The sequence below is a fragment of the Argentina silus genome (genome assembly GCF_951799395.1).
Source record: "Argentina silus genome assembly, chromosome: X".
NCBI lineage: Eukaryota > Metazoa > Chordata > Actinopteri > Argentiniformes > Argentinidae > Argentina > Argentina silus.
The window spans coordinates 1,528,559-1,556,465 of NC_139653.1; the positions used below are offsets into that span (position 1 = coordinate 1,528,559).

A 27,907-nucleotide genomic window follows, 5' to 3' on the forward strand; every position below is an offset into this window, starting at 1 on the left:
TTCCTTCTCAAAATACTATGTTCCCTCTTCAGTTTTATCTGTGTGAGCCATTTGCAGAGGATTACAGGTGAGTGGGCGTGAGTGAGTATTGTGTATGGGAGCTTGTTTGAATGAGAGGAAGGAGGATGAGACACTGCAACAATATTCAGCAGTACCAGTCCCAGGTGCCATTTAGGTGATGATAATAATAATAATAATATCCAAATTTTATCCAAAGCGACTTACATTGCAGTGAAAGAACATTTCAGTATATATGGTCCCAGCAGGAATCAGACCCACAACCTAAGCGTTGTTAGTGCCATTCTCCACCAACTGAGCCACACAGGACCACAGACCAGGTGGTCTCAAAAGATCTTAATCCCAAGAAGGTCTCAGGTTGACCTCAGGGTGTCTCGGTATGTGTGTAGTGCATCTATGTACTGTGTGCATTTACATTTATGTGTGCGTGTTTGTGTGTGCGCATGTGTGTGCTTAGCCTCACCTGATGTCCTCCTCATTCTCTGGGAAGCTCCAGTAGGCGATGCGGAGCTGCAGCTGCTCGGGGACAGGGGGGTAGACCTTCTCCACTACCTCAAACGGGATGTGGAACGCTACCTGTTTGGCTGACAGCTCCACCAGTGGGATGACCTGCCCATCTAACAGTGGGAGAGATACAATAAGACCATTAATTAAAGAAAGGATTGGGGGTGTGTGTGTGTGGGGGGGGGGGGCGCACTAGACAAGAGAACAATCATGCATTAGAAAATGTTACATTAGCAAGCTATCCACTGAACTGTGAGGTTGAGGACAGAGTGGGTTGCCAAAAAAACAACATTGTAGGTCTCACTTCACAGACCCGCCTCCAAGCATCCATTTTTACTGCCATAGACCATACATGGAGGAAAGCAAGCTGTCTAATAAGTGCCATCAGCTGGTGGCTGTGGTTCAGATGGTGCCAAGCCATGGTAAACCTACCACAAGTGGGGAGGGGGGTAGTCAACTATTTAGATGCGCTGACAAAACTATTCTGGTGGTGCAAGCAAGGTATTAACACTTTCAGCCCTCAAGCCTGGAGTGTGTCATGACTTTGGGGCTTTACACACTGCAGGGCCAACCCGAACCATACTTTGCTGGCTTTTTTCCTTTCACATTGTCCTTTCGAGCACTGTTTGAGCAACTATGGTGGATGATGCATAACCAGGCCAGCCCAGTACAGCTTGGCTCAGCTTGCGTCAGTCCTGTGGTGTGAATTAGGGTTTGAAGCTCACTTCATCTCTACCATCAGAGAGAGTGGGACAGCTGCCAAACAGGCCTGCCACAGAGGCCCGTCAGGCTCAGCCCAGGAAGGATTTTGGTTTCCTGAGGGGTCTTGAACCCACGTGACCCCTGGACCTGGCCCAGACAAGGTTCAGCAGCTCTGACAACAGAACCTTCAAAATAAAACCCACACAAAATACACAAGCAACTCCAGAAACAGCCCCTTCTCCAGTTGACTTAGCACAAAATATCACCTTCAACAAGTGGTGTCAACCGGTAAACAAAAGTGAAACTTTATTGGATGGTTGACAAAATAAATGTTGAGCCCTCCTTGTGAAAACAACAACTCTTCAGTAATAATTGACGTCACCGCTTGGCAGTCCAATTCATCAGGGGGATGTACACTAACAAAGATGAACAAGGCAATGGCTCTGCAATCCATTCAACTATCTTGAAGTAAACCTACAACTCATAATTCAGGAGCTGACATGAGAGATGTACACCTTAACATTTGCAACAAACTCAATAGAATGAAGACAGGAAGTTTAGTCATTGAACTGTGATGCAGAACCATTTGTCTCCAGGCCTCAGATTCTGAAAGATAAGGCTTTGCATCATGAGTTTGCCTTGTACACTCACTCATATGACTAAAAAAAAAAACTGTTTTGAAAGAAGAGTATTTGTGAGGATAGGTATTCACAATATAACCTGACCACAAAGCCAGCCTGGGGAGGATATGAGCAATCTATTTGAGGATGATGCAGTACATTTGCCATTGTTTGGCAAACAATGGTAGAGAAACATCATGTTGACCATCTTCAGAAAAGAAAACAAGCCAACATCCTAGCTAGTTAGTAGCCTACACTGTACACACAAGCTGATACCTCCTGTACAGCAGGGTGTGTGGGGGCTGAATGCTGCCCTTAATGGACAGGGCATTTAGGGCCAAAGGGCTCAATGGTAGGCATTGTATCGCCACTACACCATTCCACCCATGCTGGCATCTTCTCATCTCATCATCTCCTTGATAGCAGTCCTTGTTCACTGACGATCAGTGCTATACAATTACTGTTTTAGTTCAGTGAACCAGCAAGATGAGATACAGAAATTGGAGATATAATAATAATAGTTAATATATACAATCTAATATTAATTGGGTGTGGGTATGACAAACATGGCAACAGCAGAAAAGCCTGTGCGATATGGAGCTAGCGATTTTTCTACTAGTTAAAGCAGTGTGAATACTATGGCATGAGATGCTAGGTTTTATTTTTTCACGCTAAATAAAACAGTGAGAGGGACTCCCAGACCCAGGTGATTACATTTCCATAAACACCTGCTCCCCACCTGTCCTCTGTGGCCTGGGGAAGCCTCAAATAGGAAGGAAAGAGAGCTAAGCAAAAGAGAGAAGAGAGGGGGAGGGGTGGGTAGTAACAGCGAGGAGAGCAGTAACAGGGTCCCACAGAGTCCTTGCTGCCAGCCAGTCACTGCCAGTGGCATTGTGACTACATACTGACTGACCAATCAGGAGAGAGCAGGGACACAGAGCTGTTCCATTGTAGCGGTGAAAAGGTGAAGGATTGCTGCTCACTCACGCACATGCCCAGTAGCCTTATGCCCAGTCTGCTCTCCCTCCCCACAGTCTGTGGCTAGAGATCAACAGAGCAATCAACTAACAACCTCACCTACTTTTACCATACCATTCATTTGGAGCTATAGAAAGATATTAGTCTTGCCTTCTGAAAAGAAGGCTTTTTTTACTACAGATTCCACAAATTATTGGAGTTTGGCAAGTCTTTTGGGCAAGATCAGCAGCAAATACAGATCCATCAAATGGGGGGTTTATATTGTTAAACCACAATCCCCCAGCCCTGAAGTAGCCAGTGACCCTACAGCCCACAGCTGACTCTACTCCTCCCCACCCCCACCACTCCTCCTTAAACCCAAACACTGCCACACACAAGGCCTGCCTTCCCCAGGCAGAGGTTCATAATAAACAGTTCTCCCCCTGGTTCCTTACTTACAAGCTTCCAATAGCTCCCAAGTCTTTGCTGGAACAGCCCACACAGGTCAGCACTGTTTGCCCCTCCCAAGCTGCCGTCCAATAGGCCGGCTTACAGCACTCAGAGTGGGCTACTCCAGCAGAGTGCCGCAACTCACACTCACACACCCAGGCCCTCGGTGTAGAACTAACCAGCACAGCCAGTCTGAGTGACAACTCATTGACAGATTAAGGCCACTCCAACACAACTTTTCTCAAAAACATGAGCAGTGCACCATTCTCCACTGTTTGAGAGCATATGGAATCAAATTTGGAGAATGAACAGTCTAGGTGGAGGGGGAGGGGGAGTTCCAGGCTTCCTGAAGTTTGAGAACAAAGGATCATGGGATAAGACACTAGACTATTCTTTTTTGCCAATAAACTAATGGATATCATATCAATGACATCACTGCCAATGAATTAGATGAAAATCAGTGGCATTGGCAGCGACTGCTCTCCCCATGGCATTGTGTTCTCTGGAGAGGAGTTCCGAGCACTCTTGAGGACTCTTCAAAGAAGGAGCAGGACAACAACATGGGCTGTTGAGCACTGTCAACACATCACAGAGAGAACAAGATGAGAAATAAAGCTCAATACAGGCCTATACATACACACACTATCTATATATATTTCTATATAGCTATATCATTTATGGGCAAACAGTGTTGACAACCAACAAAGGAAATTTGGACAAGGTACATTTTTTAACAAAGCTATGCTGCTGCGTTTATAAAAGATAAAAAATAAAAATCCATGTTCCAAAGGAACATTACCCAAATAATTGTAACCATTCTCAAGCTCAACACCTCAAGCACTGTAACTGAGAGATGGCTCATACCCACAGGGAAACACTACACTTCCAAGATGATGATTACAATCAATGATGCTTATGGTAAGAGAGCCAGGCAGATGGTTTGGATCCATCACAAACACTTTGGTAAATGAAAGAGTATGCTGACCACCATACAATATGATTTGGCAACATGCATCAAGTGGTTTTTAGGGGTAGTACCAGAGGTAGGTATAATGTAAACAGACTTCACTTAAAAAGGTCATAGACTGTGTGTGTGTGTGTGTACCTTTAATCTTCACTGTAGGAGAATTTGGTCCAGCAGACTGTTTTCTCCATCCCCTCCAATTCTGACACAGGCTCTCAGCTTCTGATATGAACGAGCAGAGGGAGTCCTCCTCGAAACGGTCAGAGTCTTCGAAAGAGAACCTCTCTCCATCTTCCCACTCGGCGAACATTAGTTCCATTACATCCGCTGTAGGTAACTCACGATTCAAGAGGACTGCAACAATAGCCAAGGCCTTCCCTCGGCGGAGCGAAATCGGGTAAGATCTGTCCAGAACTGACAGGGGGAGCAGAGGCACACTTCAAGTCTCCAGTAAAAGTTGGGGGAGGGGAGACCATAACAACCAAAACACTGAACGCTCACTAGTTTGGCAGCCGCTACAACACAGTAAAATTAATACCCATTATCAAAGGTGAGAATAAAAGTTTCACAAATTATACCAAATATCAGTGTCTTCTTGTTTACTTTCTAGACAAAACAAATGCATGGTGTCCATGCGAGTGTCTACTGGAGAACATGAAGGGGATAAAGAAAGGACTTCTTATCTTTCTTACCAAGCGCTTTGCCATTTAGGGCAATATAGTTATCTGAAAAACAGTTTCCATGCCGTCTGAGAAAGTGGATTCCAGCCCATGAGCTAACAATTACGTTTTATGTTCCCATCTACCAAATTTCGAGTTGGACTTCATTTTTGCCTGACCGGTAAAGTAGACGCTGCTAAAGAGCGTCTACTTTAACCCCCCCCCCCTCACACACACACACTTTTAAGTGACCCTGCTTGCTGTTTCAACAGACTTCAATCGGTTTTTTACTACCTACCATTCAACTTCCTACATTTAGTTTTACCCAGCTAGACAGCTACTTAAAAACTACTAAATGACAAACCTCACTTGTTTGCCTCCTAACCCCCTCGCCTTTTAACCAATCAGCTGGGCTACACACTGCCTGAGTGAGTGTTCCAAAAAGCGTGCAGAAAATATAAATTATTGCAAGCAACGCCCTAATGTCGATTTAACACACCATCCCTTGATGTAAAATAAGAATAAAATGAAAGCTATAAACTAGCCACTCATTCTCTCTTTGTTCGACACTCACTTCAAGCTTCAGGCTCTGCTCGCTAGCTAGCTACATGCATTAGGTAGTTAGCTAATTGCTAACTAGCCTGCTAGTCATTGGCCAATCAGTTATATAGCTTGCTAAGCTAACTAGCTTACACCTTCAAATGAAAGGGGTCTAAATTGTCATCAGTCACAAACGTTGTAGAATGTCTCATAAAAGGCACATGTTTAAGGAATAATAGTTTTGTTTTACGACAACTGACTACCCTGACAGAATACCCTTGGTCCTAATCCGAGTCTCAAAAGCAGCCCACAGCCACAATCGCTCAACAAGGCAACAAGGCTTTCGCTTGGTGTTTGTTTACATTGACACATTTGAAGATTTAGCTACACACCCTTCAATCTTGGCTGACTGAATACTGTTTCGTTCAACTGTCTTCGGCAATGCTGCACTGTCAGATTTGAATGTATTGGATTGCAAACCTATGTTATTAATACCTTCATTCGAATTTCTTTCTTTGTATTTTCAAAAAAGCTTCCTCCCACTGGTTCCAAAATAGTCCTCGTCCGGAAACCATAAAAGTCCTATTTATCATCCAAACAGGCTTCTTATCCTACCGTCGCCAAGCAATGTCTTTGAGCCTTCGACACCGGGGTACCCCCCAAATTCTCCTCACAATCCCACTCTCTTCCACTCTCCAGGTCGGGAAGATGGCTCTTCTGCACTCGTTTTGTAGGCTTCAACGAGCTTGTCGCCTCCTCTATCAGCTGATTCCAACTTCCGCCTCGTATTCGCTGGCGTAAAGCGCTTGGATTTTGTTTCAGGTCGCCTACATTGCAGTGAAGATGCGCAGCAAACCAAATCTCACAAAGTGTAGATTTGTAGTTTTAATCGGTCATATACCCATCAACATGCTATAATAGTCTGTGAAGCCGAGGCAATGTAGGCGTCATGGAACAGAACTCTCACCCGGCTGTATTAGATCATAGACTTAATTAAGGTACATCAATAAGAGGCCCTCAACTAATTATTCTATCATCCAAATCGAAACGAAATTCATTGACATTGTTGAAGAATAATTCCTTTGATTTTGCTTTCTTTCCTGCTGTCTGTAGTGGCCACTTTGTTTAGAGTAGCTTCATGTTCAGACAAAACAAACAAAAACAAACCATGTTTTGTTTGCCAATCAATCATCAATAAATCAATCACTGTTTGGAATGTGGTATTTCCGCACACACAATGGACTGTTTTTTCTAGCAACCACAAATATTTTAAAATGATTGAAGACTAGGTAGGCAGTGAAAATGGTTATGGTGAGATATCCGAGGCTGGTTTCTGATGATAAAAGACCATGTGTGGTGTCCACACCATTTGATGGTCCATGTGTAATGAGTTTCTGTGATGAAATTCACAAGGCATAAAAGGGCATTTGGATGTCAACTTGTCTCTATTTCTCTAGATACCTTGGACATCTGCCATGACATTCTCTGTTCCCTAGTGTTCTCTTTTCCTAATGCAAAACAGAGAGCTAATCCATGGTCTCGGAAGATGCCAGCAGTCTAAATATACACGCAAGAATGAGAGATTTGTTTCAAAAGGAGCTGCTCAAACATTCACTGGGCGAGCCCAGGGGTTCAGGAGACCCGGCCTGGCTCATTCTTCCATTGAATGGCATGCAGCTAGTTTCTTTTCACTGGCACACTTACATTGCATTTAATTAATTCAACAAAAAAACTAATTTGACCATTCAGACTTCTTTCTTCTCCTATGTTTCCAGGAATGAGAATCCGAGAACCAGCTTATCTTAGACTTCACTTCTCTTGTGTCAATGTCAATGATCCTTCTCAGATTGTGTTGTGTTGATTGTATTGCGACTTCAGCATTTAGCTTAGGTAGAACAAAAAATAAGAAAGCGCCGCAACAGTACGAAACTTAATCCTGTATAGATTAGTCCCATTTCATACAATATGCTGTGAAATGTTTTAAAGGATTATTCATCGTTTTAATGAACATCTCTGATTGTAACCTTGAAATATATCAAAAGTTGAGAATGGCAGAGGGAGGGGTTTGCAGCAGGTTGTAATTGAATGTCACAATAACTGAAATCATGATGTTATAATTTTCCATGTTCAACTCTGACGTCACCCCGTTGAAGTTGAGATTTAAAATGATTAAGGTTACTGTTGGGTAAGGGTTAGGGTTAGGGTAAGAGTTAAGGTTAGGATAAGAGTTAGGATTAGGTTAAGAGTTCAGGTTAGGGTAAGGGTTAAGGTTAGGGTAAGGGTTAAGGTTAGGGTAAGGGTTAAGGTTAGGATAAGAGTTAGGATTAGGTTAAGAGTTCAGGTTAGGGTAAGGGTTACGGTTAGGGTAAGGGTTAAGGTTAGGGTAAGGGTTAAGGTTAAGGTTAGGGTAAGAGTTAAGGTTAGGGTTAGGGTTAGGGTAAGAGTTAGGGTTAGGGTAAGTGTTAAGGTTAGGGTAAGGGTTAAGGTTAAGGTTAGGGTAAGAGTTAAGGTTAGGGTTAGGGTTAGGGTAAGAGTTAAGGTTAGGGTTAGGGTTAGGGTAAGTGTTAGGGTTAGGGTAAGAGTTAGGATTTAAAGTAGGGTCGTCCAAAGATGCCTACGGGCAGAGTATAGGAAGGAGATATGCAGATGGGAGATTCTCATTTGAGAATGATGCTTTGATTATGAGATGTAATATTCCTTAATCAAAGCCCATGTGCCCTCCACACACTAGATAAGAGGGTACTGAAACACAGATTGATGCAGATATTTTATGACACCACTCAAAAACACATCATATATTTACATAAACATTCAAGTTAACTTACAGTCAAAAAGCAAAGGAAGAGAGTGTTCCGAACATTATTCACTGCTGTCTTTACCAATAGTTCAGTGGCACTATTTTAATTCAATCAATTGGCCTATTAGAAAACATAATTTCTCTACACTGCTCCAATCTTCTACACTTTGTCTAAACTGTGGCAATTTACACTGTGCCAATTTTCAATAAGTGTTTGAACTTAGAGTAAACGTGGTTTTAGCAACTCATTGGTAATCTAGAGCGTACATTTCATATCCATATTTTCGGTTAATGATACTGTGTGCAAGAACAATGACAGATTTTAAAAATGAAATACAGTCAAAAATAAACATACCTACACTGTACAGTGATCATCAAACACATGCAGACTGACATTGAGTACCAAAATGGAATGTGACAAGCTGAAAAAAGAAAATCACGGCAATGTGGGTTTGAACAAGACCACCTCTACAATGTGGGTTTGAACAAGACCACCTCTACAATGTGGGTTTGAACAAGACCACCTCTACAATGTGGGTTTGAACAAGACCACCTCTACAATGTGGGTTTGAACAAGACCACCTCTACAATGTGGGTTTGAACAAGACCACCTCTATAGTAAATACATGATTACAATGATAAGAGGGTTACATTAATCATTGGCAATTACACCAAAACTTGAGACAAATACATAAAGGTACAGTACTGAATGGAGATGTTGTAAAAAATAAATGCATGCGCGCGCGCACACACACACACACACACACACACACACACACACACACACACACACACACATCTCTGGCTCACATAATACTGATAGAGACAGTCTACAAGTGCAGCTTCAAAGAAAAACTAGTGGACAGACAGACCTCGACAGACAGACAGACATCATTTAAGTAATTGTGAGCCATGTCATAACTGTGATGTGTGTATAGCCTCTTTATAGCCCACTCACGCCCTCCTTCAAATCCAAGCCAGTGATCAGTACCAAGAACAGTTTGACCAAGGACTTTAATCAATTTGAGACACACTACTGTAGGCTTACAATGCATGCACACCTGGAATGTTCATAAATTATATTATTTAAAGCTACATGTCTATACTGTTCTGTACATATACTGTACATATACAATCTTGTGCCCAAAACACATTTCACTTTCCAGATATAAGATGGCCCTATGCTGCGCATAATGATATCACTTGCAGGTGTTCCAGTGTGATGGATATTGCAGGTATTCTGGAGCAGGGTCATTCACCTATGCAGTCTAATTTTCTTGAGAGGTTCTTATTTTTGAGACATTGGTGCATTGCATGCACTCATCTCAAGAGTGGCCATTTCAGAATGTACAATGCTATTTACAAGCTCCTCCAAGCTGAAAAAATTAACTACAGAACAGTGCTCAGATGGATGAGCAGATAGCTGGGTATTCTCCCTCTGCAACAAGTCTCTGTCCTCTCTCCCCCACACTCATCCCTCCCCCTTTGACCCCCGAAGTCACATGATAACATTGGCTATCCAATGACAGTGTCAGATCCTGGGAGGGTTGTTAGTGACCTGGTTGATCCAGCGCAGGAACCTGCTAACCCTTGTGTAAACTCCGGGGAAGGAGGGGTCACCACAGCCGTGACCCCAAGAGATGACCCCCGTGAGGACCCAGCGGCCACCCTCCCCCTGACACACCAGGGGGCCACCGCTGTCGCCCTGGCAACTGTCCACACGCCGGCGATCTGACAGGCTACCCGCACACAACATGCGGCTGGTGAAGCGCTCGCCGTATCGCTTCTTACACTTCCATGCAGGCAGCAGGGGAACCCAGGCCTGCAGCAGAGTGCGGGAGTACTCTGAGTCTGAGAGAGAGAGAGAGAGAGAGAGAGAGAGAGAGAGAGAGAGAGAGAGAGAGACAAAGGTGAAGAATGATGCATGGCCAGGAACAGGAACATTTCTATAATCACATTTTCTCTCATTAAGCAACGCAGAGACGACGTGGAGGTCACATAAACACAGGAAAGCAGAGGGAGGCAAGGAGGTCATGATCAGAATCAAACAGAGAGAGATACACCCCCCCCCCACACACACACACACACCCCCTCGGCTGAAGGTCCAGGGCCGTTGGCTAAAAGTCCAATGCCGTTTTGTTGTCTTTGAGTGAAAGCCTGTGGACATCTTCTGTCCTGTAGGATTATCAGGCAACCAATGGACAAGTAGTAGAGGAGCTTAGTTCAATTGAAAACAAACACTGTTTGTAGCTTTAAATGATAAATTCAAAACATGGTTAAAAAACTATCCTTTTGATCTCATGGATGGTCAGTCTTTGCTTCGTCTATAAATTTGAGAGTGGTTACATTTCTCCAGCCCCAACCCACAGCTGTTTACTAAATAAAGTGGTGGGATGACCGAATCCCAGATTGCCCCTTTAACCTATGAATCCAGAGGATGGTAACAGCCTCTGATTGGACCAGTACCTGTGATGCCCCACCCTGTGATGACACAGGCGGCCGGCCGTTTGCCCCACTTGTTGCCTGGCGCGGGGAGGCAGGCAGAGTTTGTGTGGGGGTTAAACGCCACACAGTTGCCCTCCGTGCCTTTGAGCCTGAGCAGGGCGATGTCGTACTCCCAGCCCTGGGTGTGGTACTTCCTGTGGATGACGATCCGCTCCGGGGAGAGGCTGCGTTCAAAATCGTCCTGCTCCTCAGTGTGGTAGTCACCAAGTCTCAGCACATAACGTGAGGGGTCCCTGCCAAACCTGAGGGAGAGAGGAAGAGAGAGGGACAGATAGAGAGAGAGAGAGAGAGAGAGGGAGAGAGGGAGAGAGAGAGAGAGGAAATTAAGGTCGGAAGTAGTTAAAGCCAAACTGAAGAAGGACATTTCAACAGTATACGTATGATAGACTACAAACAGGTATGACATCAATATCTTATCAGAAGTAGGCACATGACTGATAAAAAAAAAATCTGTTTAAAACGGTTTATCATGATATGGTCTGTGTAATTCCAACACTGACCACTGGGTGTCTCTCCGTCCTACCTCTTGAAGCAGTGTGCAGCCGTCAGGACCCAGCAGGAGTTGATGAGTGTGGCGCCACATAGTGGATGATTCCCTTTGGACTGGGACTTCAGCCACAGAGACACCTGCCATGGCCAGTCTCCCCTTACAGAGCACACACGAGGAGGATAGGAAACGGTAGAGATGCATTATAGCAGGCTCTATTTAATGACAACTCATATACTGTACGTCATGTTGCAATTAAGGTTACCTTTCCAAAGTGTTTGGAGGTGTGCCTAGAGAACTCAACTCAGAGTATTGTAATTCAACAGTACCAACCTTAATTTGAGTGTGTGTGTGTGTGTGTGTGTGTGTGTGTGTGTGTGTGTGTGTGTGTGTGTGTGTGCGCATGTGTGCGTGCGTGCGTGCGTGCGTGCGTGCGTGTGTGTGTGTGTCCTCCTGTGTGCAGTGCATACCTGATGGACTTGTCCCCCCCTATGATCCTCCTCCTACGGCGTTGAGCATTGGGCCTCAGACCGCAGGTCTGTGTCACGATGGCGGCATCCCCCGCCGGCTCGGGGACGTAGTCACAGATGACCCCGGCATCTTCACTGTGCCTGCAGTTGTGCGTGTCCTGTCCCTCTGCCGGACACTCCCCCAGGGACCCCTCTGTGCCTGAGCACTTGACGTTGTCCAGGTGGATGGGGCCCTGGCCCTCTCCAAAATAGGCCAGGGAGCGCCCCTTGGACACCCCACTGAGGCAGAGAGACAGGGAGAGTGAGGGGCTCAGCAGTAATAGAGGGATGGGAGACGAAGGTCTTTGACCGAAACGTTGCACTTATTCAATTGAATTCACTTGCAAGCAGAGTCAGTGTGCAGGAGACTCTTTTTTCTACTTTAAGTCTGACCTCACCTTTGCACCTGTTGCAAAGAGACTACTTCAGGTGTGCAAAAGCCTTTTTCTAGTCACCATAGCTGTACTAGAATTAAAGAGAGATGTTGATGGCTACACTATCTGACCCGGTACTGACGAGCACCCTGATGTATCCCAAGAGACTTAGGATCCCATATAGGTGACAATATGAGCGAGAGAGTTAATACATGAGAGACAGAGAGTTAATACATACACAAAGCCCAGCTGTCTGCAGACCACTGCAGCGTTGATGTCATTCCAGCCATCGTCACAGACACTTCCCCACTGGCCGTTCAGAAACACCTCCACTCGACCCTCCTTCCTGCTCTCACCTGCAACCAGCCGCACCAGGGGACCTGGGTGGATAGAGACACAGACACACACACACAGACACACACACAGACACGCACACACACACACATGCACACACACACGCACACGCACACACCAATACAGTTAGAATATCTGAGGGGCTGTGGCAAAGTAGTTAAATGTCTGGAATGAGGCCTTCTATTATTCTTCTGTGCATTGCTCATATGACATGACTGCAAAACTACAAAATCCATTTGTTATTCCATATTATTCCATATCTATTTAGACTTTTCTTTTCTATTTCCAACAAAGGAAATAATCATCTTGACTTATAGAAGTGTACTGTATTTAAACAGGAACTCTTAGCCTGAAGGCTAATGAAGTGGGACACTGTTCTGAAGTAGAGGTCTCAGTGGGTAGGGCACCTACCTGTGACAGGTGGCAGCCCTGGCACCTCGTTAGTCTCTCCCCCCCTCTCGCACCGCACCCCTACGTCCTCGCTGTGGGAGCAGTCGTGGCGCCCCCATTCAGCATGCAAACAGGCCAGCAGGGTGCCCTCTGTGCCCTTACACTGCACCTCGTCCAATAGGATTAGCCCTGTGCCCTCCCCGTACACTCCGTCTGGTGCTACCTCTGCACGTCCTCTGCTGGACAAAACACGTAATCACCAACACAGCATCAGTGCTACTACAACACAGGTGACTCCTTCACTTCAGCTTGGGTGTAGTGTGTTTTGTGTCATAACACTCCTTGTGTGAGTTAAAAATAAAGTATTGGTAAAACACTGTAATACATAAAAGTACTCCATCTAAAAATAAACACTTGTAAGCACTAAATGTGACATCTTAACACTTTTTCCTGATTCTGCTGTCATCTGTATTGCAGGGATCCCACAGGAGACTATGTGTGTGTGAAGGAGAGAGAGAGAGAGAGAGAGAGAGTAGACCCACCTAAAACCTAGCTGTCGACACACCACCTGAGCATGGAGCTCAGTCCAATTGTCGTCACACACCGTGCCCCAGTCCCCGGAGTGGTAAACCTCTAGACGGCCCTCCCATGGACTATCTGCCCCCACCAGCCGCACCACACCATCTATAACACAACATGTGTCCACATAGAAACAAGCACTTTCCACTTGAATGTATACACAGTGTGTGTCTGTCTGTCTGTCTGTCTGTCTGTGTGTGTGTCTGTGTGTGTGTGTGTGTGTGTGTGTGTGTGTGTGTGTGTGTGTGTGTGTGTGTGTGTGTGTGTGTGTGTGTCATATATGTCACGAGGCTGTCCAACCAGCAGACGGCGACAGAGAGCACGTCCAGGAGGACCAAGAGGAAGTGACTTGGAGATGCCCTTATTTGGTCCTTCCTGCCCTAGGAACTCACCTGCTACTGTTTATGTTTCTCACCTGTGTTCTACTCTTTAGACCTTATTAGTTATAGTATATTAAGACCTCTGTTAGCAGTGCCTCCTTGTCAAGTAATGAACGTTTATGCCTAAGACTGTCTTGCTGCCTATTGTAAAGATACCTAAGTTTTCGAGTAAAAGCCTTGGACCTCCCTACTGCCTCTGACTCTGCATTTTGGGGTTTTGCCTGGTTACCATCAGCCTTGGCTAAGGTGTATAGAGCCACTGGTGGTCAACTCCCATCCACCGTGACAATATATGCTTGTGTGTGTTTGAGTCATGTATGTGTGTGTCACGTATGTGTGTGTGTGTGTGTGTCTGTCGTGTGTGTGTGTGTGTGTGTGTGTGTGTGTGTGTGTGTGTGTGTGTGTGTGTGTGTGTGTGTGTGTGTGTGTGTGTGGTATGCGTGTGTGTACTTCTTGCCCAGTCCTCACCCGTATATGGGTTACAGGACACTCCAGCGTCCTCCATGTGGTCACAGTTGTGCTGCTCCCAGGTGTTGTGAGGACACTCCTCCAGAGAGAGCTCGTTGCCAGTGCACTGGACCCCATCCAGGAAGATAGTCCCAGAGCCCTGCCCAAAATGTGCCCACGTCCAAGACTTTGGGACACCCCTGGGTGGACGGAGAGACATAACCATTTAAAAGAGCGCACATGAAGTGTCTGACTAGTCAGACACATCTTTCTTTTTTCTCAGAAAATCTTTTTTATTGCATCATTTCTAGTCTAGGTAGTAATACATATTTTCAGAATGATTCAGTACACTAATACCATGGCCAATCGAAACATTGGTGGGGAACTATTACTTTTATACAGTATCACTCCACAAGCCCTGCAGATTTTTCTTTTCAAGGCCATTATATACTGTAGTACAGTGAATATGTGTAGCTCTTTTAAGCATACGTCTAAAAATGAGAAATCCCACCCCTATTGATATGCCAAAATTCAACTGAAGACACACATAATGATCACCACTCACAGAAAATACACCTACTACATGTGTCTGTGTGTGTGTGTGTCTGTGTGTTTGTGGGATGTTTGTCCGAAGCCAGGTGACCTGCTATGAGTGTATGACATCAGAATAATCTAAATCAGCTGCCTCCTCTCCCCTCGCAGAGCAACTAACCACTGTCAGCCATCATCTATATTAATATAGTTCACTCAGTGTGAATAAAGGCTACCCTTGCAGGAATACATCCTGTTTTGAAGAGTTTTGAGGGTGTGAGTTGTGGGCAGCTTCAATCCTGGGAACCCTAGCCAGTTCACAACCACCACAAGCCACTGATACAGCTTCAACTGTGGTCAGGAAAAAACATCTGGAAAACCTTATGATTTCTATGTGCACACACAGGACATTGAGAGTGGTGACATGAACCAGTGATAGTTTGGGGACAGTGTTGTCCCTTAATTTCCATCAAACCAGGAAGTGATTTGAAACTAAAATTCTAGGTTTTTATTTTCAATGGACAGCAGAATGTAAATACACCCATTGTAGTTGCTTGACTATTGTAACATAAACCCAGATACTCAGATTTTTTTTCAAATGCTGCTTACCCCAGGCCTAGCTGCCGACAGACCACTTCTGCATCGATGTCATCCCACTGGTCGTCACAAATGGTCCCCCATCTCCCGTTACGGTACACCTCCACACGGCCCTCAAAATCCTCCAGGCCACCTACCAGCCTCAAGGGGGCGCCATTGCCTGAGAAAGACAGCAGAAAGGAACCAACAGTTACGGCAAGTGTTCTTTTCAGTTACCAGTATGAGCCAATTAAAGATCAGTCTCCTTAATTAATTAATGCAAATCAAAAGAGGTAACTAACTATACAGTATGATGAAAAAATAAATAAATAAAGCCATTCCACCACCAGAGACAAACCACTAAATCCAGTGACCCCTGACTCTCAATGTGTTTAGTTCAAAGCACCGACAAGACACACAAACTATGTGGGAGAGGAATGGAGGGGAGGGAGGCGCAGGTCAGATATACCGAGCTCAGTATGCGAGGCCCTGGCTGAGAAGCAGAGGGTGTGGAGGTCTGTGTGCGTGTGTGTGTGTGTGTGTGTGTGTGTGTGTGTGTGTGTGTGTGTGTGTGTGTGTGTGTGTGTGTGTGTGTGTGTGTGTGTGTGTGTGTGTGTGTGTGTGTGTGCCCTGTGGGACCCCCTCCCGCAGGGCCTCAGGGCTCTCAGATAGCTCTCTCCCTCCTAATGTTCCAGACTGAATTATTCACTGCAGCACGCTAAATATACCCAGGGTCTACTCTACCTCCCGCGTTCTAACACACACATGCACACGTGCATGCGCACCCACACACACACACACACACACACACACACCACCGACTGGTACCCCTTCATGCACTTGTGCACACACACTAACTAACACACACACACACCAGTGTTGTTGTCCCTGCTGGCTCTTTGGGACGTTCTGACACTAGTACTGTAGAAGGCGTGAGAGCGTTCTGGCAGAGCTCTCTAAACACCATGGGAATGACTCGGCAGGCAACATCAGCTTCCTCTTGGCTGCTCAGAGGACACTGTTCTTGTTCCTGTTGTAACTTGGCTGTGTTTGTGTTATGGAGATGAGTACAGACCAGAGAACCCTAGTTAACCCTAGTGTAACTTATAATTATTTAAAATGATTCTAATTTATAGTGTACATGCCCCATACCCATTTCACAGCCTCTAGCCTCGCACAGCCTACAAAATGTATTGTTTTATTGTTCTATTTTGTAAATTTGTTATTGCTATTTTGTTAATATTTTGCTATTTTGTAAATGTTATGTCCGAGGCACCAACCTCACCAAGTCAATTTCCTGTATGTGCAATTATACTTGGCCAAATAAAAGAATTCTGATTCTGATTCTGATTCTGATTCTGATTCTGATTCTGATTCTGATTCTGATACAGTACAGCTCAGGACTGTGATAGGAGAAGGATGTTGGAGCTCCGATAAAGAGAGAGAGGGTCTCTCGCTTGAAACATTTCACTCAAAGGGTAGATGGCTTCTCTACATTTTATATACTGTACATCTAAAATAGATTTTTATCTCAATGAGACTTATCTGGATGAATAAAGGTTAAAGGGTCTTGAAAGTTGACATTAAATAGTTCTGTTGTGTCAAAGTTGAGTATCATTTTAAACATCCAGTAAAATGTTAACCCCAAAAAACGTCAATAAGTATGATAAAGCTTCTTGCTCGGCTCAACTTTCTGATCAGACAGTTCTGAGGGCTGTATGGGTGTGGACTTTGCACGCTTGATTGACAGCTCCCTTTCAAAGCCTCCTATGTCACACAAACAAACCACGTCACATGGCTAGCTACAGATAGCGCTAGCAGGAACAATCGGTCTCATTCAACCACACATATAAAACGTTGTTTGTTTATATGCATGAACCTTCTGACTCTGATTTCAAAGATGAGGCACAGGTTTCCCCATAACGAAACTTGCGTTCTGCAAAAATTGTTACGGAATGGTGAGTTTAGCCTGTTTACCAGATCCACCATAGCCTAGAGGAGGGGGTTGTAGTGCTATGATTAGCTAAATAATGTTAGCTAGTGCAGTAGTATGATGTTTAATTCTAAAATGTTTTGAATGTAGCTAGCTTGCTGCATTATCATACATGACATTCATCTATTACATGTGCTTATAGTTCTGTCATTTAATTACCAACTATTTAGCTACTGTTGAAATATGTAAATACCAAGTTAATTCAATGACACAAACACGGGGTGACGCATGCTAACTAGCTAGTTGAAGGGAGGGAAGAGCAGGTGAAATGAGGCGAGAGGAGAGAGGGATAGAGATAGATATTGATATTGATATAGAGGTAGATTAGAAGAGACAAATGGATAGATATAGATTAGATTAGATAAATGGATCAAAAAGAGTGTGGGTCTCAGACGTTAAGAGGCAGATAAAGAGGGACAGAGACATTTTATTTGACTACTGCTGTAGGCGGAAATGTTTAGATTGATATATCTCAAAATTGCAATGTAATACATTTCTTATCCCTTTTTGGTGCTTATTATATGCATACAAGTCCCCAACTAACATAATTACAAGGCATTCAGGCAATTGACTTGCCAGATCCTTTAAATAAAATGTGTACATTGACTTGATGACAAACAATAACAAAGCATGCTCCTCGCTACTTTTCCCCCCCAGCTGAGGGATGGTGCTGGAGAAATGTAACCACTCTCAATGTCATAGATAGAGCTATGGATGCAAGGATTGACCATCCATGAGATCAAAATGATAGTTTTAATTATGTTTTGAAGCTATATATATATATAGCTACTATATATATATATAGTATATACTATATATACTATATATATATATATATATATATATATATATATATATATATATATATATATATATACACTGTTTGTTTACAAACAATAGTAAAACAAGCTTATATGTTGGGTTCTGATGGGGTAACACAGATGAATTAAGCATATATAAGTTTAATACTGGCCGACATGGAATTGTTATACATAACAGCCATGTTTATCATTGTTATTGCATGTGTAGAACACAGAGAGAAGCTAAAAGGCAGCACCATAGCAAGCATCATTTGACTGAACATTCCAATGTCAGTTGAGTTGAGTTGCTTGTTAATATGCTGGTAAAGTGGAACGTCACTGGGGACACCCAAACAGGTGTGCAGCACTGTAACACTGACATGATAGTGCCGATGTTTGGCTGTCAAATTTGATTGTACCATAATAAAATTGATTAGTGTTAATTATTTCGCTTTCCCCATCATCCCGGAAATGGAGACAGTGTGAAAAACTGCGCAATTTATTTTTCAAAAATCGATTTTCAGCTGTATTAGCAACTCCTCACTTTAGCCACATTACTTGTACCAGTACACTTCTCGAATATCAAGTATTTTATCACGCTAAAAAAAATAGCTAAAATAGCTTTATTTACAAGTCTCCTATGGAGCTTCCAATACAAATGTGTTTTCCTCCAGACAGCTTCGTTGTCATGCTATTCTTTGATTATGATGCAATTACTTTACCAACATATTAAGCTGAAACATCCAAATGGTACACCAAAATATGGTACACCCACCATGGAATGTTGATTTGAATAGGCATGTCCGTTCTACTCATTCCATTTGTATGGTACCAATTACAGATTGCCCTTTTAAGATTTGCAAAATAGTGACTTTGTCCCATCTCTGGTATGTACTACATCTGTGTATGTGTAGTATGTGAGATGTCTCTCCATGGCTGTTCTGGATTCACTAACACCCTTACCCTCAGGTACAGCGCATACCACCCCCGCTTCATTGCCATGGTTACAGTCACTGGTGACAAACTTCCTGCTCCGACACTCCATCAGAGCGTTCTCGTTGCCGCGGCAACCAAGACGTTCGTAGTGGAAGAGTCCAGAGCCGGGTCCAAAGTAGGAGTGTTGGAGGGCCGTGCCAATCTCACTGTGAGTGGATGGACAGACAGACAGACAAGAGAGTCTAAGAGAGACAACAAGAGACATCTGCAAACATTCTCTTTCTACACATGCACACACACAGACACAGAGAAACAGGACCTCTTACCTCAATCCAAGCTGTCTGCAAATCACACTGGCGTCACGGTCGGTCCAGTGTGTGTCACATACCGCCCCCCACTGGCCATTTAGGTACACCTCCAGGCGACCGCTCTTAGGAGAAAGCCCACCTATCAACCTGGCAGCGCCTGGAGAGGGGAAAGGAGGCAGAGGAGAAGGCATTAAAGGAGGGCAGAACACCAATGAGACCTCTCTCTCTCACACACACCCATCAGAAACAAACAGGAGACAGAGTGCTCAGTCATAAACCAGAAATCCAAAAGTGATGATTATGCCTGGATAATTGCATATATTGCCCTTGGTGTCTTGCAACAGTTTTTCATATTTCAACCTGACAGGCACACACCAGACATGCACACACACACACACACACACACACGTCGAGTATGTTTCAAGGGCTTTACTTGAATGCAAAAAAAAATTAGAAGTCCACACACACGCACACAGTCAGCAAACCTTGAGACGGTTAAGAGTTTGAAAGAGAAAGCTTGGGAGGGCTAGACAGAGGCAGACAGATAATCACAGCAAACACAGATGCAGCTAAACAGATTTCAACACCAGGGTATAGCCTCGGGCACATACAGGCAAGGTGCTGACAGGCCATGACAAAGACAGCTGGTTGGCTAATGGGCAGACACCGTCCCTGAGGGGGCGGGAGTCACAGAGAGCACAATGTCAGCGGCCTGATGGATAGGTGGAAAACACAGTGGGCGGAGCTGAGTGACTGACAAGCGGACAGGAGGCTATATTGAGGCGCAGACAGATTGAGGACACAAAACCACGCGAACAAGTAAGCGCACACACACAGACAGGCATACATTTATAGACCATTTAACACAGACTTTGATATCCTGCCAGAGACAGTGACACACACACAGCAGTATTTCAATAATGGAGGACCCCCCGAGAAGACAAGAGGGTGAACCTCAAAAGTGTTTTAGGTTACGCTATATATCTTACGTCCATTTTTGACCCTGAATTTTATTGATTTATTTTACAATTACAGTGTATATATACTACTTACTACTAATATCCTAAGGAATTCACTGAAACAGCCGCCAGTACTGGGAACAGCAAAGAAGGTATCAGATAAATATCAGCGGGATATCAGATAAAAATAGGAAGACAGTGGAAGAAAGTGTAAAACGTTCTATGCAGTCTGAGGATAAGATACGTACCTTGGTGGCAGTCACAGTAGGCCCAACCGATGGCTCCGGAGCTCTGTCTGAAGAAGCACCAGGGGTTGGACTCGCGGTCGGGGTTGCGGCAGTAGCTGTGGTCCCCCAGGCCTCGTCCGGGGTACTGCAGGACGTAGTCGGGGAACTCGGTCCACATCAGACAGGGTGAGCCCGAGTCCGTCTGGGACACCGAGCCATTGTAGTAGCCCAGCTCAGTGAAGCCCTCTGAACAGGACAGGGGAGCTGTCGAGACAGGGGAGACACGTCATACAGTGCCAGGGGTTAAGGTTCATGGATGTTACAGTATGTTGTTGGAGGGTCAATAGAATTCACATAGACTAGCGCTACACATCTATGGGTGTGGTGGTTGCCCTGTAATTACGGATTTGATTGAGTAACCAGAAGTGGGTTTGCACATCACAGAATAGTACTAAATCTTACTAAATCTAAATTATCTGTTTTTCTTCAAGCATGCAGCATCAGGGGGACAAGTGCACACAACAAGGGATTGAGTAGAATTGAGTACAACATTGTGTATCATAATTAACCCCATTAGCATTGTCCTCTCCTCTCCCTCCCTCTCTCTCTCTATCTCTCTCAGAGGTACAGTAGAGATGCAGGAGTGTGCCACCTGGCTGGTCAGACTGACAGCATTGTGCTGCAGTGCAGAGGCCAGAGTATTTGTGTAGGTCTGCTTTGCGCTGAGTCACAGAGCGTGGCAGACTACTATCAGACATCCTGAGAACCTCAACCCTCACTGCAGCCACACTGTGTGTGTGTGTGTGTGTGTGTGTGTGTGTGTGTGTGTGTGCGTGCGTGCGTGCGTGCGTGCGTGCGTGTGTGTGTGTGTGCACCCACCCAAGTGCATGTATGTGTATTGACATCCCGATTCCTTGACATATACCCCACATTGAAGGTAAAAATGAATTGTGTTACTGCTATTGTTTTAATATTAGATATTAGGCATTCAAAAGCTCAATCATTTTCTTTATGGTGTCATATGCCTGAGTTTGATCATAGCGGATACGTAACACTTTGGAGTCAACAAATATACTTCAGAAGGGGCTTTGAGAAGTGATGCGAGTGTTGACAATCCATATACATTAACCATGAGAGCCTACTGTTCTTACTATGGCATCTGGGATACACAGGGTGCATTCCTCTGAGAAATCAGGCTTTTTACATTTGAAATGTGTTTGAATAAACTCTTTTCCAAAAGGGTTCTTCGGCTGTCCCTGGGGAGACCCCTTTGAAGAACCCTTTTGTGTTCCATGTAAAATCCTCTTGTGTTCCATTTAGAACCTTCTGTATAAAGGGTTTTATATGGAGTCTAAATGGGTCCTCCATCAAACCCAAAATTATTCTTCAAAGGGTTCTCCAACAGAGACAGTCGAAGAACCCTTTATGGTTCTAAGTAGCACTTGTTTTTCAAAGATTAGAAATAGGCCTTCATGAGCTGAACTACTTTGATGCTGTAACTGCCTAAGTGGAAACGTTGGCTAGCATGGTGATTGGATGTCTGGCCTTTGTGCATTAAAAAGCCATAAGCAAGTCAAAGTTCCCCTGGGACCATTTGTAAAAATGACCCATCAGGCGCTGTCGGAGGGCATGAAACACCAATGCATATTCACATTCACCTGCTCCACAGATTGAGCTTTAAAGAGAGGGGAGGATCTGTGGTTTCATACAGACATTTAATAGCAACCAGAGCCAGAGTCCTAAACCTGCTCCATAAAACACATCGATTACTTATACATTACTGCTCGATAAATGTATGGCAGCAGTACAGCACATAAGATAAGCTTTGGGAGTGTATGCTTAAGGGCCCTAGTTAAAGAAAAATGCTAAAGAATTGAACTCCAAATGCATTTGGTCCCTTTTCAATGTACTTATTTCTGAAAAGAAGTCCTTCATAAGTGTACTTTGATCAGCCTGACTATTAATCTTTAAAAGCAACAACTCTTAACATTTGGGTCTATCTATGCTTCCTCTGATGTGTAACTGATAGGGTAAAGGGCCTCGGGCCATGGTGAAGGCCTACTGTAGGAGATGAGAGAGAGAGAGAGAGGGGGGGGGGGGGAGAGAGAGGGGGGGAGAGACAGAGAGGGGGAGAGAGAGAGAGAGGGAGAGGGAGAGAGAGAGAGGTGCTAACAACACTCTAAGAGCTCTGAGAACCAGGTGTTAAACCCTGAGGAAAGTGGAGGGAAGTTGATCCGACCACTGTGGTATCAGCCAGGGACGACTTCCTCACATTGCACCCTTCTCCCCTCTCCCCTCCACCCCATCTCCCTCCACCTTCCCTATCCGAGCTCTCAGTGGATTAAGGAGCCATGAGTCCTTTTGAGGTGACACTGGGTAAACATTTCCACCTGTGAGCAATCACTCTCAAATCTACACTCGTCCCTTACGCATGGCCCCTGTCCCTGACACCCCATGTCTGTGTTTGTATTGCAAGAGCCGGTCTGCTTTTGCACAGGCTTAGGGACTTAAGACTGGAAAGACAACTGTCCTGCCTCAGACTGATGATGCCTGAGAGGGAAGACACCTTGAAGGACGAGGGATACGGTTGGAACAGAGTCATAGGCTCAGAGAACGGTAGATGGGCTATGACATCATAACTGATGACACCACAGGCCTTACTGGGGACCAGATCAGACAAGCTGCCTCTACTGCTCTTTCAAGTTCTCAGCTAGACACACCAAACCCATTTTAAAATATGCAGATATACTCAACCTAATTTCTGTTCAAAAACAGCTTTTTGAAACCATGTACAGTACCAGTCAAAAGTTTGTAAACTTGCCAAGAGTGTGCAAAGCTGTCATCAAAGCAAAAGGTGGCTACTTTGAAGAATCTAAAATATAAACCATATTCTGGTTTGTTTGTTTTTTGTTTACTACATAATTCCATATGTGTTCCTTCATAGTTTTGATGTCTTTAATATTAATCTACAATGTAGAAAATAATAAAAAATAAAGAAAAACCATTGATTGAGAAGGTGTGTCCAAACTTTTGACTGGTACTGTATACGTTTTCAGTTACAAGCATTAACAGATACTGTAACAGTCCCTGTTCTCTTTGTCAACAACACCATTTTGTGTCATTCAATAATACTGGATGTGATTGGCAGGTTTTTGTCTCAATTCCCAGCCTACAGTACATGACTCACCTTCATAGAGCAAAGCCAAAAACATCTTATCCTCTCGAAAGGGAGTGCCCGCGTTTCCTACTCGACTAAGATCTGTTCTCTCACATTTCAATCAGTTTTTTTTGCGATTAAGCTGTATCCAACATTACCTGTTGTATTTAGTATTGAATAATGTTTTGTTTGTCAGATGTGTGAGATGTTTTTAAGATGTTCTAAAGTGATGCTAAAGCCTTCTGAGTCATCACTGAATCTTTCACACTGATTTCTCCCAATCCATTTCCATTTCCATTGCCTGGCATACATACAGTGAATATGAATATTTGTTCACACATCAAGTGGGTGCCAGAGGCTTAAAGGTTATGGATGGCCTTATTAGGTAAGATGACAGGAACACACCGATCCTTAAACACACACACAAACACCCACAGGTTCCCACTCACGCTCTCTCTCTCTCTCTCCTTATGTCACGTACACACAAACTATAACTATATAACTAATACGAATAAAAATATCTCAAGCAGAAATGCTATATTGTGTATGCATGGTTTCATGCAGATGAGTTGGAGAGTTAGTCTATGAATGTTTGTATTGAGAGCGGTTAGCTGCATATTCGAAAAATGTTTCATAGTCTGTCCATGGTTAAACAAGCTCTAAAAGCCATCCACTTAGATCACATTCTATTCTGTCCCAGGTTTTGACCTATTATATAGTCCAGCAACAAAATGAAGCAATCATCTGATAGCAATAAATAAATAAATAATAATAATAAATAAGTACCTAGTAGATAGAATATATTTGTAATAACTGTTAAAATGAATAAAAAAACAAAGTACTTATGTCCAATGAATGGGGGGGGGTTTCCTGGTAAAAAAAATAAAATAACTACAATTATAATATTTTTAGGGGACGGTTGGGTCAGGGAGAAAAAAAAGGGACTAGAAATGATGCAAGCAACACTATTGAACAGAACTAAAATAAAAAAAATTCAAAGCTGATCTTTGAAAAATCACCAAACAGTACCCAGCTACAATGTGGACACAGACCACACATATCTAGGGGGGTGAGAGTCTTCAGCAGTGATGATGTCAGAATCTTTTGAGTGGGGCAGTCCTGCATATATATATAATATATATATATACTGTATATCCTTATTGGATAGAGACAATGGAGAGTGACAGGAAAGTAAATGAAGGCATGTCAGCAAGGCATGGGCCGGATTCGAACCCATGTCGACATGTAGGCCGCGGTGCTAGACCACTGGACCACCCCAGGCCACGTCACAGTCTGTTAAGGCAGGGCCTTGTTTAAATCAGGGCTAGTCTCATTTCCATAAGTGAACGCCCCAACATGAGGCAACCCGGGCTTGGAGGTGTGATGACGGTTCAAAGACAACCTCGTATATGAGCTGAAATGCTATGTGTGTCCCCGCACACACTGTTTATTACCTATTCATTACTATATCATGCTTGTATTCATATTACATGACAAGCTGAAAGAGAGAACAACTGTCCACTGTATCTACAGAATAATCTTGTGTGAGTTTTGCTATTAAGTTTCTCTGTCAGCTGCAGGGATCAGGCTTGGATGAATCCCCTCACAGTTAGAAGAGATAACCTATTTTTCAAGGAAAAGGCAGCTAGCATTTTCAAAGCTGTTTGGCTCTAATGCCAAGGCTGGGGATGTGGCTCTTGGCTGTGGATGAGATGTTTTTGGACCGAGGGTAAAGAGTGACATTCCCAGAAGTACCCAGAAGCTAAGAGATAAAGGGCCTATTCAAGCTGATAAAGGGCCTATTCAAGCTTTTGATGTTGAAAGAAAATGTTAAATCTTGCTGAAATAACAAATCTTTATCTCACACCCAACATCATTCCACAAGGTATTGTAGATGTATTCATGTAATGCTGGGTAATTTCTGTCTTTGGACGACTAAAGGGCATCACAATGTTACATGGTCAAGCACAATGATGGATTGGAATCATGCAGAGGATAGGTGTCTACCTGCACTCTGCACAGCATTTAAGTAGCCGTCTTGAGAGATGACCTGAGAAAAAAAGAAACAGAAAATCAAAACAATACCAACACACTCAGGTTCCAAAAGGGTTCTTCAGCTGTTCTTGTGGAAGAACCCTTTTGGGTTCTGTGTAGAACCCTCTGTGTAAAAAGGGTTCTACATGGAATCTAAAAGGGTTCTCGCGTAGGATAAGTGTATGTCCTGAAATGTCCATTAACACAGAAACCAGGAACTTTGCCATCTTTCTCCTAGTCAGCATAGTAGTCAGTCATATCATGTCACTGTAAACTTTTCAGATCAGACTAAAGGACATTTAGCCTATACTGTTATTAACTTTGCTTGTGGATCTCAAAGGCATTTGCGTCGTGGTAATCAATGTATACCTCCTCTTATCTGCGTTCTGTTTTCCATTAGTTTGCTGTGCCACCATAGAGGCTGGGAGCAGGGGGCATAAAACGTCTCTGTAGAAAGCAAGGTTCATATAAAACGAATAACATAGGCCACTGAAATCAATAATGTGAGACGTGGAAAAGAAAGCACGAGACAATGCAATGTCTGGGAGTGCTTCACGCGGCAGGCAGCTGAACTCTCATAAACGCATCTGTCAATCACGGCAGCAGAGCTGAGAGCCTGAAGCAACGATCTGTAGGAACACAGGGCACTGCTCTAACTCAAACAGCATACATGTGCTGTTTTCTCTACTTAGTTTATACGCCTGTATCTTCAGGCTATAATAGCCAATAGAAGCTGAATCTCAGGGCAATTAAGGCACTGTGAAGAAATCTAACGATGCGATAAGACCATGTTCATCTCAGTCACAAAGAAATCATGTTGAAAGGATCCAAATTCATAACCATCCGTGGCTTTAATTTATTCCGCATGTTGCCGTCTGTTCACAAGTGACTGCTGTGATAGCCTTCACAAGCTGCTCAAGCCTCCAGCCCGACGTTACTCCAAATGATAGTCAGGTATAAAACTAATAGCCTGCTTTGACATAGTGTCCGAATTACTTCAATGACAACAAACTGATTCTTAAGTGTGTTGTTCAGGTGTGTTGCAGCCAATGGTTGGTTGCGGCTCTCAAGTTTTTTGTTTAGGATCAAAGTTCTTGCGTAAATCAGCCTATGTACTGTAGGCCATTCAAAAACAAATGTGGCGGTCATAAAGGGTGACAAAGCATAACCTAATGATGGCTTGAGGTAGTAAACTATATGTGCACATAATATCATCAATTCAGACGATTTGTGACCCAGTTGGGATGCACAGCTTTACTTGCCCTAAACGGGAGGTGCCAGTAGGTGCCAAGCTCAGCACAACTGCAATTACGCATAAGTGTACTCAAGCTTGACTTGCACGAAGCGGCGATCTAGGCTACATTGATATTAGTAAAACATGGCATGAATGAGATTGAATAGCCTATAGCCTATACCGTCTGTGTTTACCTTTATGTTGTCAGGACTCAATAGCCCATTGCAAACAGAAAGAAAATGCGGCGATAACAGACATGGTTACACATAAAAACTGTAGGCTACATACCTGACCAGAAACTAACAGCAGAAAACACCATGCAGTAGACGGCGATGAGAGCCCCTTTACATATTCCTTGTCCATCCTATTAAATGTGTCATTGCCCGGGCCATGAGCCCATCACCTTCGCTCCACTGCAAGAAGCCGAGTGCGAGGAACACTGACTGGCCGGTATAGGATAAAGGAGTCCGCTACAAAGTTTAGCTCTGCGGAAGACAATGAGCCGATCTATCTTTTTTTTTTTTTTTTAAATATGAAAAAATGATCGAAACTCCGATATGATATTACACAGCCCGAGATCAGCCACCCTCAAAACCTAGTCTATAAATGCCGAGTCCCCATGTGAGGAAGTGTCACTGAAAGAAGACACCGGTGAGAGAAACTCGCCGCCGTCTCTGCCTCAGTGTGCGGCACACCGTGCCTTGCTGCCTGTCTGTCAAGAATAAACACACGTAATTGTGTTGCACTTTAGAGGGGCGTCGCTGCGGCGTACTGGATGGGTAATGAGGGAATTACGGATAATAAAATGTTTTATAAAATGTTTACTTTTGTGGGACTATATTCATACTTTCATTCGTTTTTCCTGTTGGCAATGCGTATGGCTGCCAAGGATTATTATTAGTCTGAGTGGTTCATT

At 43.9% G+C, this 27,907-nt stretch overlaps 2 protein-coding genes across 2 annotated transcripts in view; both read right to left on the reverse strand.

Moving 5' to 3' along the window:
• Nucleotides 1-6,120, reverse strand: part of zswim8 (zinc finger, SWIM-type containing 8) — a 31,063-nt gene extending 24,943 nt beyond the window's left edge. The window contains exons 1-3 of the mRNA XM_083694419.1: nt 5,910-6,120; nt 4,357-4,629; nt 482-635 (exon numbers count right to left, since the gene is read on the reverse strand). Of these exons, the coding sequence (XP_083550545.1) occupies nt 482-635; nt 4,357-4,534 (332 nt within the window). The 5' untranslated portion in view covers nt 4,535-4,629; nt 5,910-6,120. The remainder of the gene's footprint in view (nt 1-481; nt 636-4,356; nt 4,630-5,909) is intronic.
• A 2,074-nt stretch (nt 6,121-8,194) lies between these two features.
• Nucleotides 8,195-27,538, reverse strand: LOC310822668 (neurotrypsin). Its single transcript, XM_083695105.1, has 15 exons — nt 27,280-27,538; nt 25,731-25,773; nt 20,588-20,830; nt 19,399-19,537; nt 19,100-19,278; nt 15,377-15,524; nt 14,258-14,436; nt 13,373-13,514; nt 12,852-13,066; nt 12,325-12,466; nt 11,674-11,952; nt 11,240-11,362; nt 10,678-10,958; nt 9,702-10,062; nt 8,195-9,669 (listed from the first exon to the last, which is right to left on the reverse strand). The coding sequence occupies exons 1-14, from the start codon at nt 27,352-27,354 to the stop codon at nt 9,743-9,745; spliced, it is 2,508 nt and encodes an 835-aa protein (XP_083551231.1). The 5' UTR covers nt 27,355-27,538; the 3' UTR covers nt 8,195-9,669; nt 9,702-9,742.
• Between the last annotated feature and the right edge of the window lie 369 nt (nt 27,539-27,907).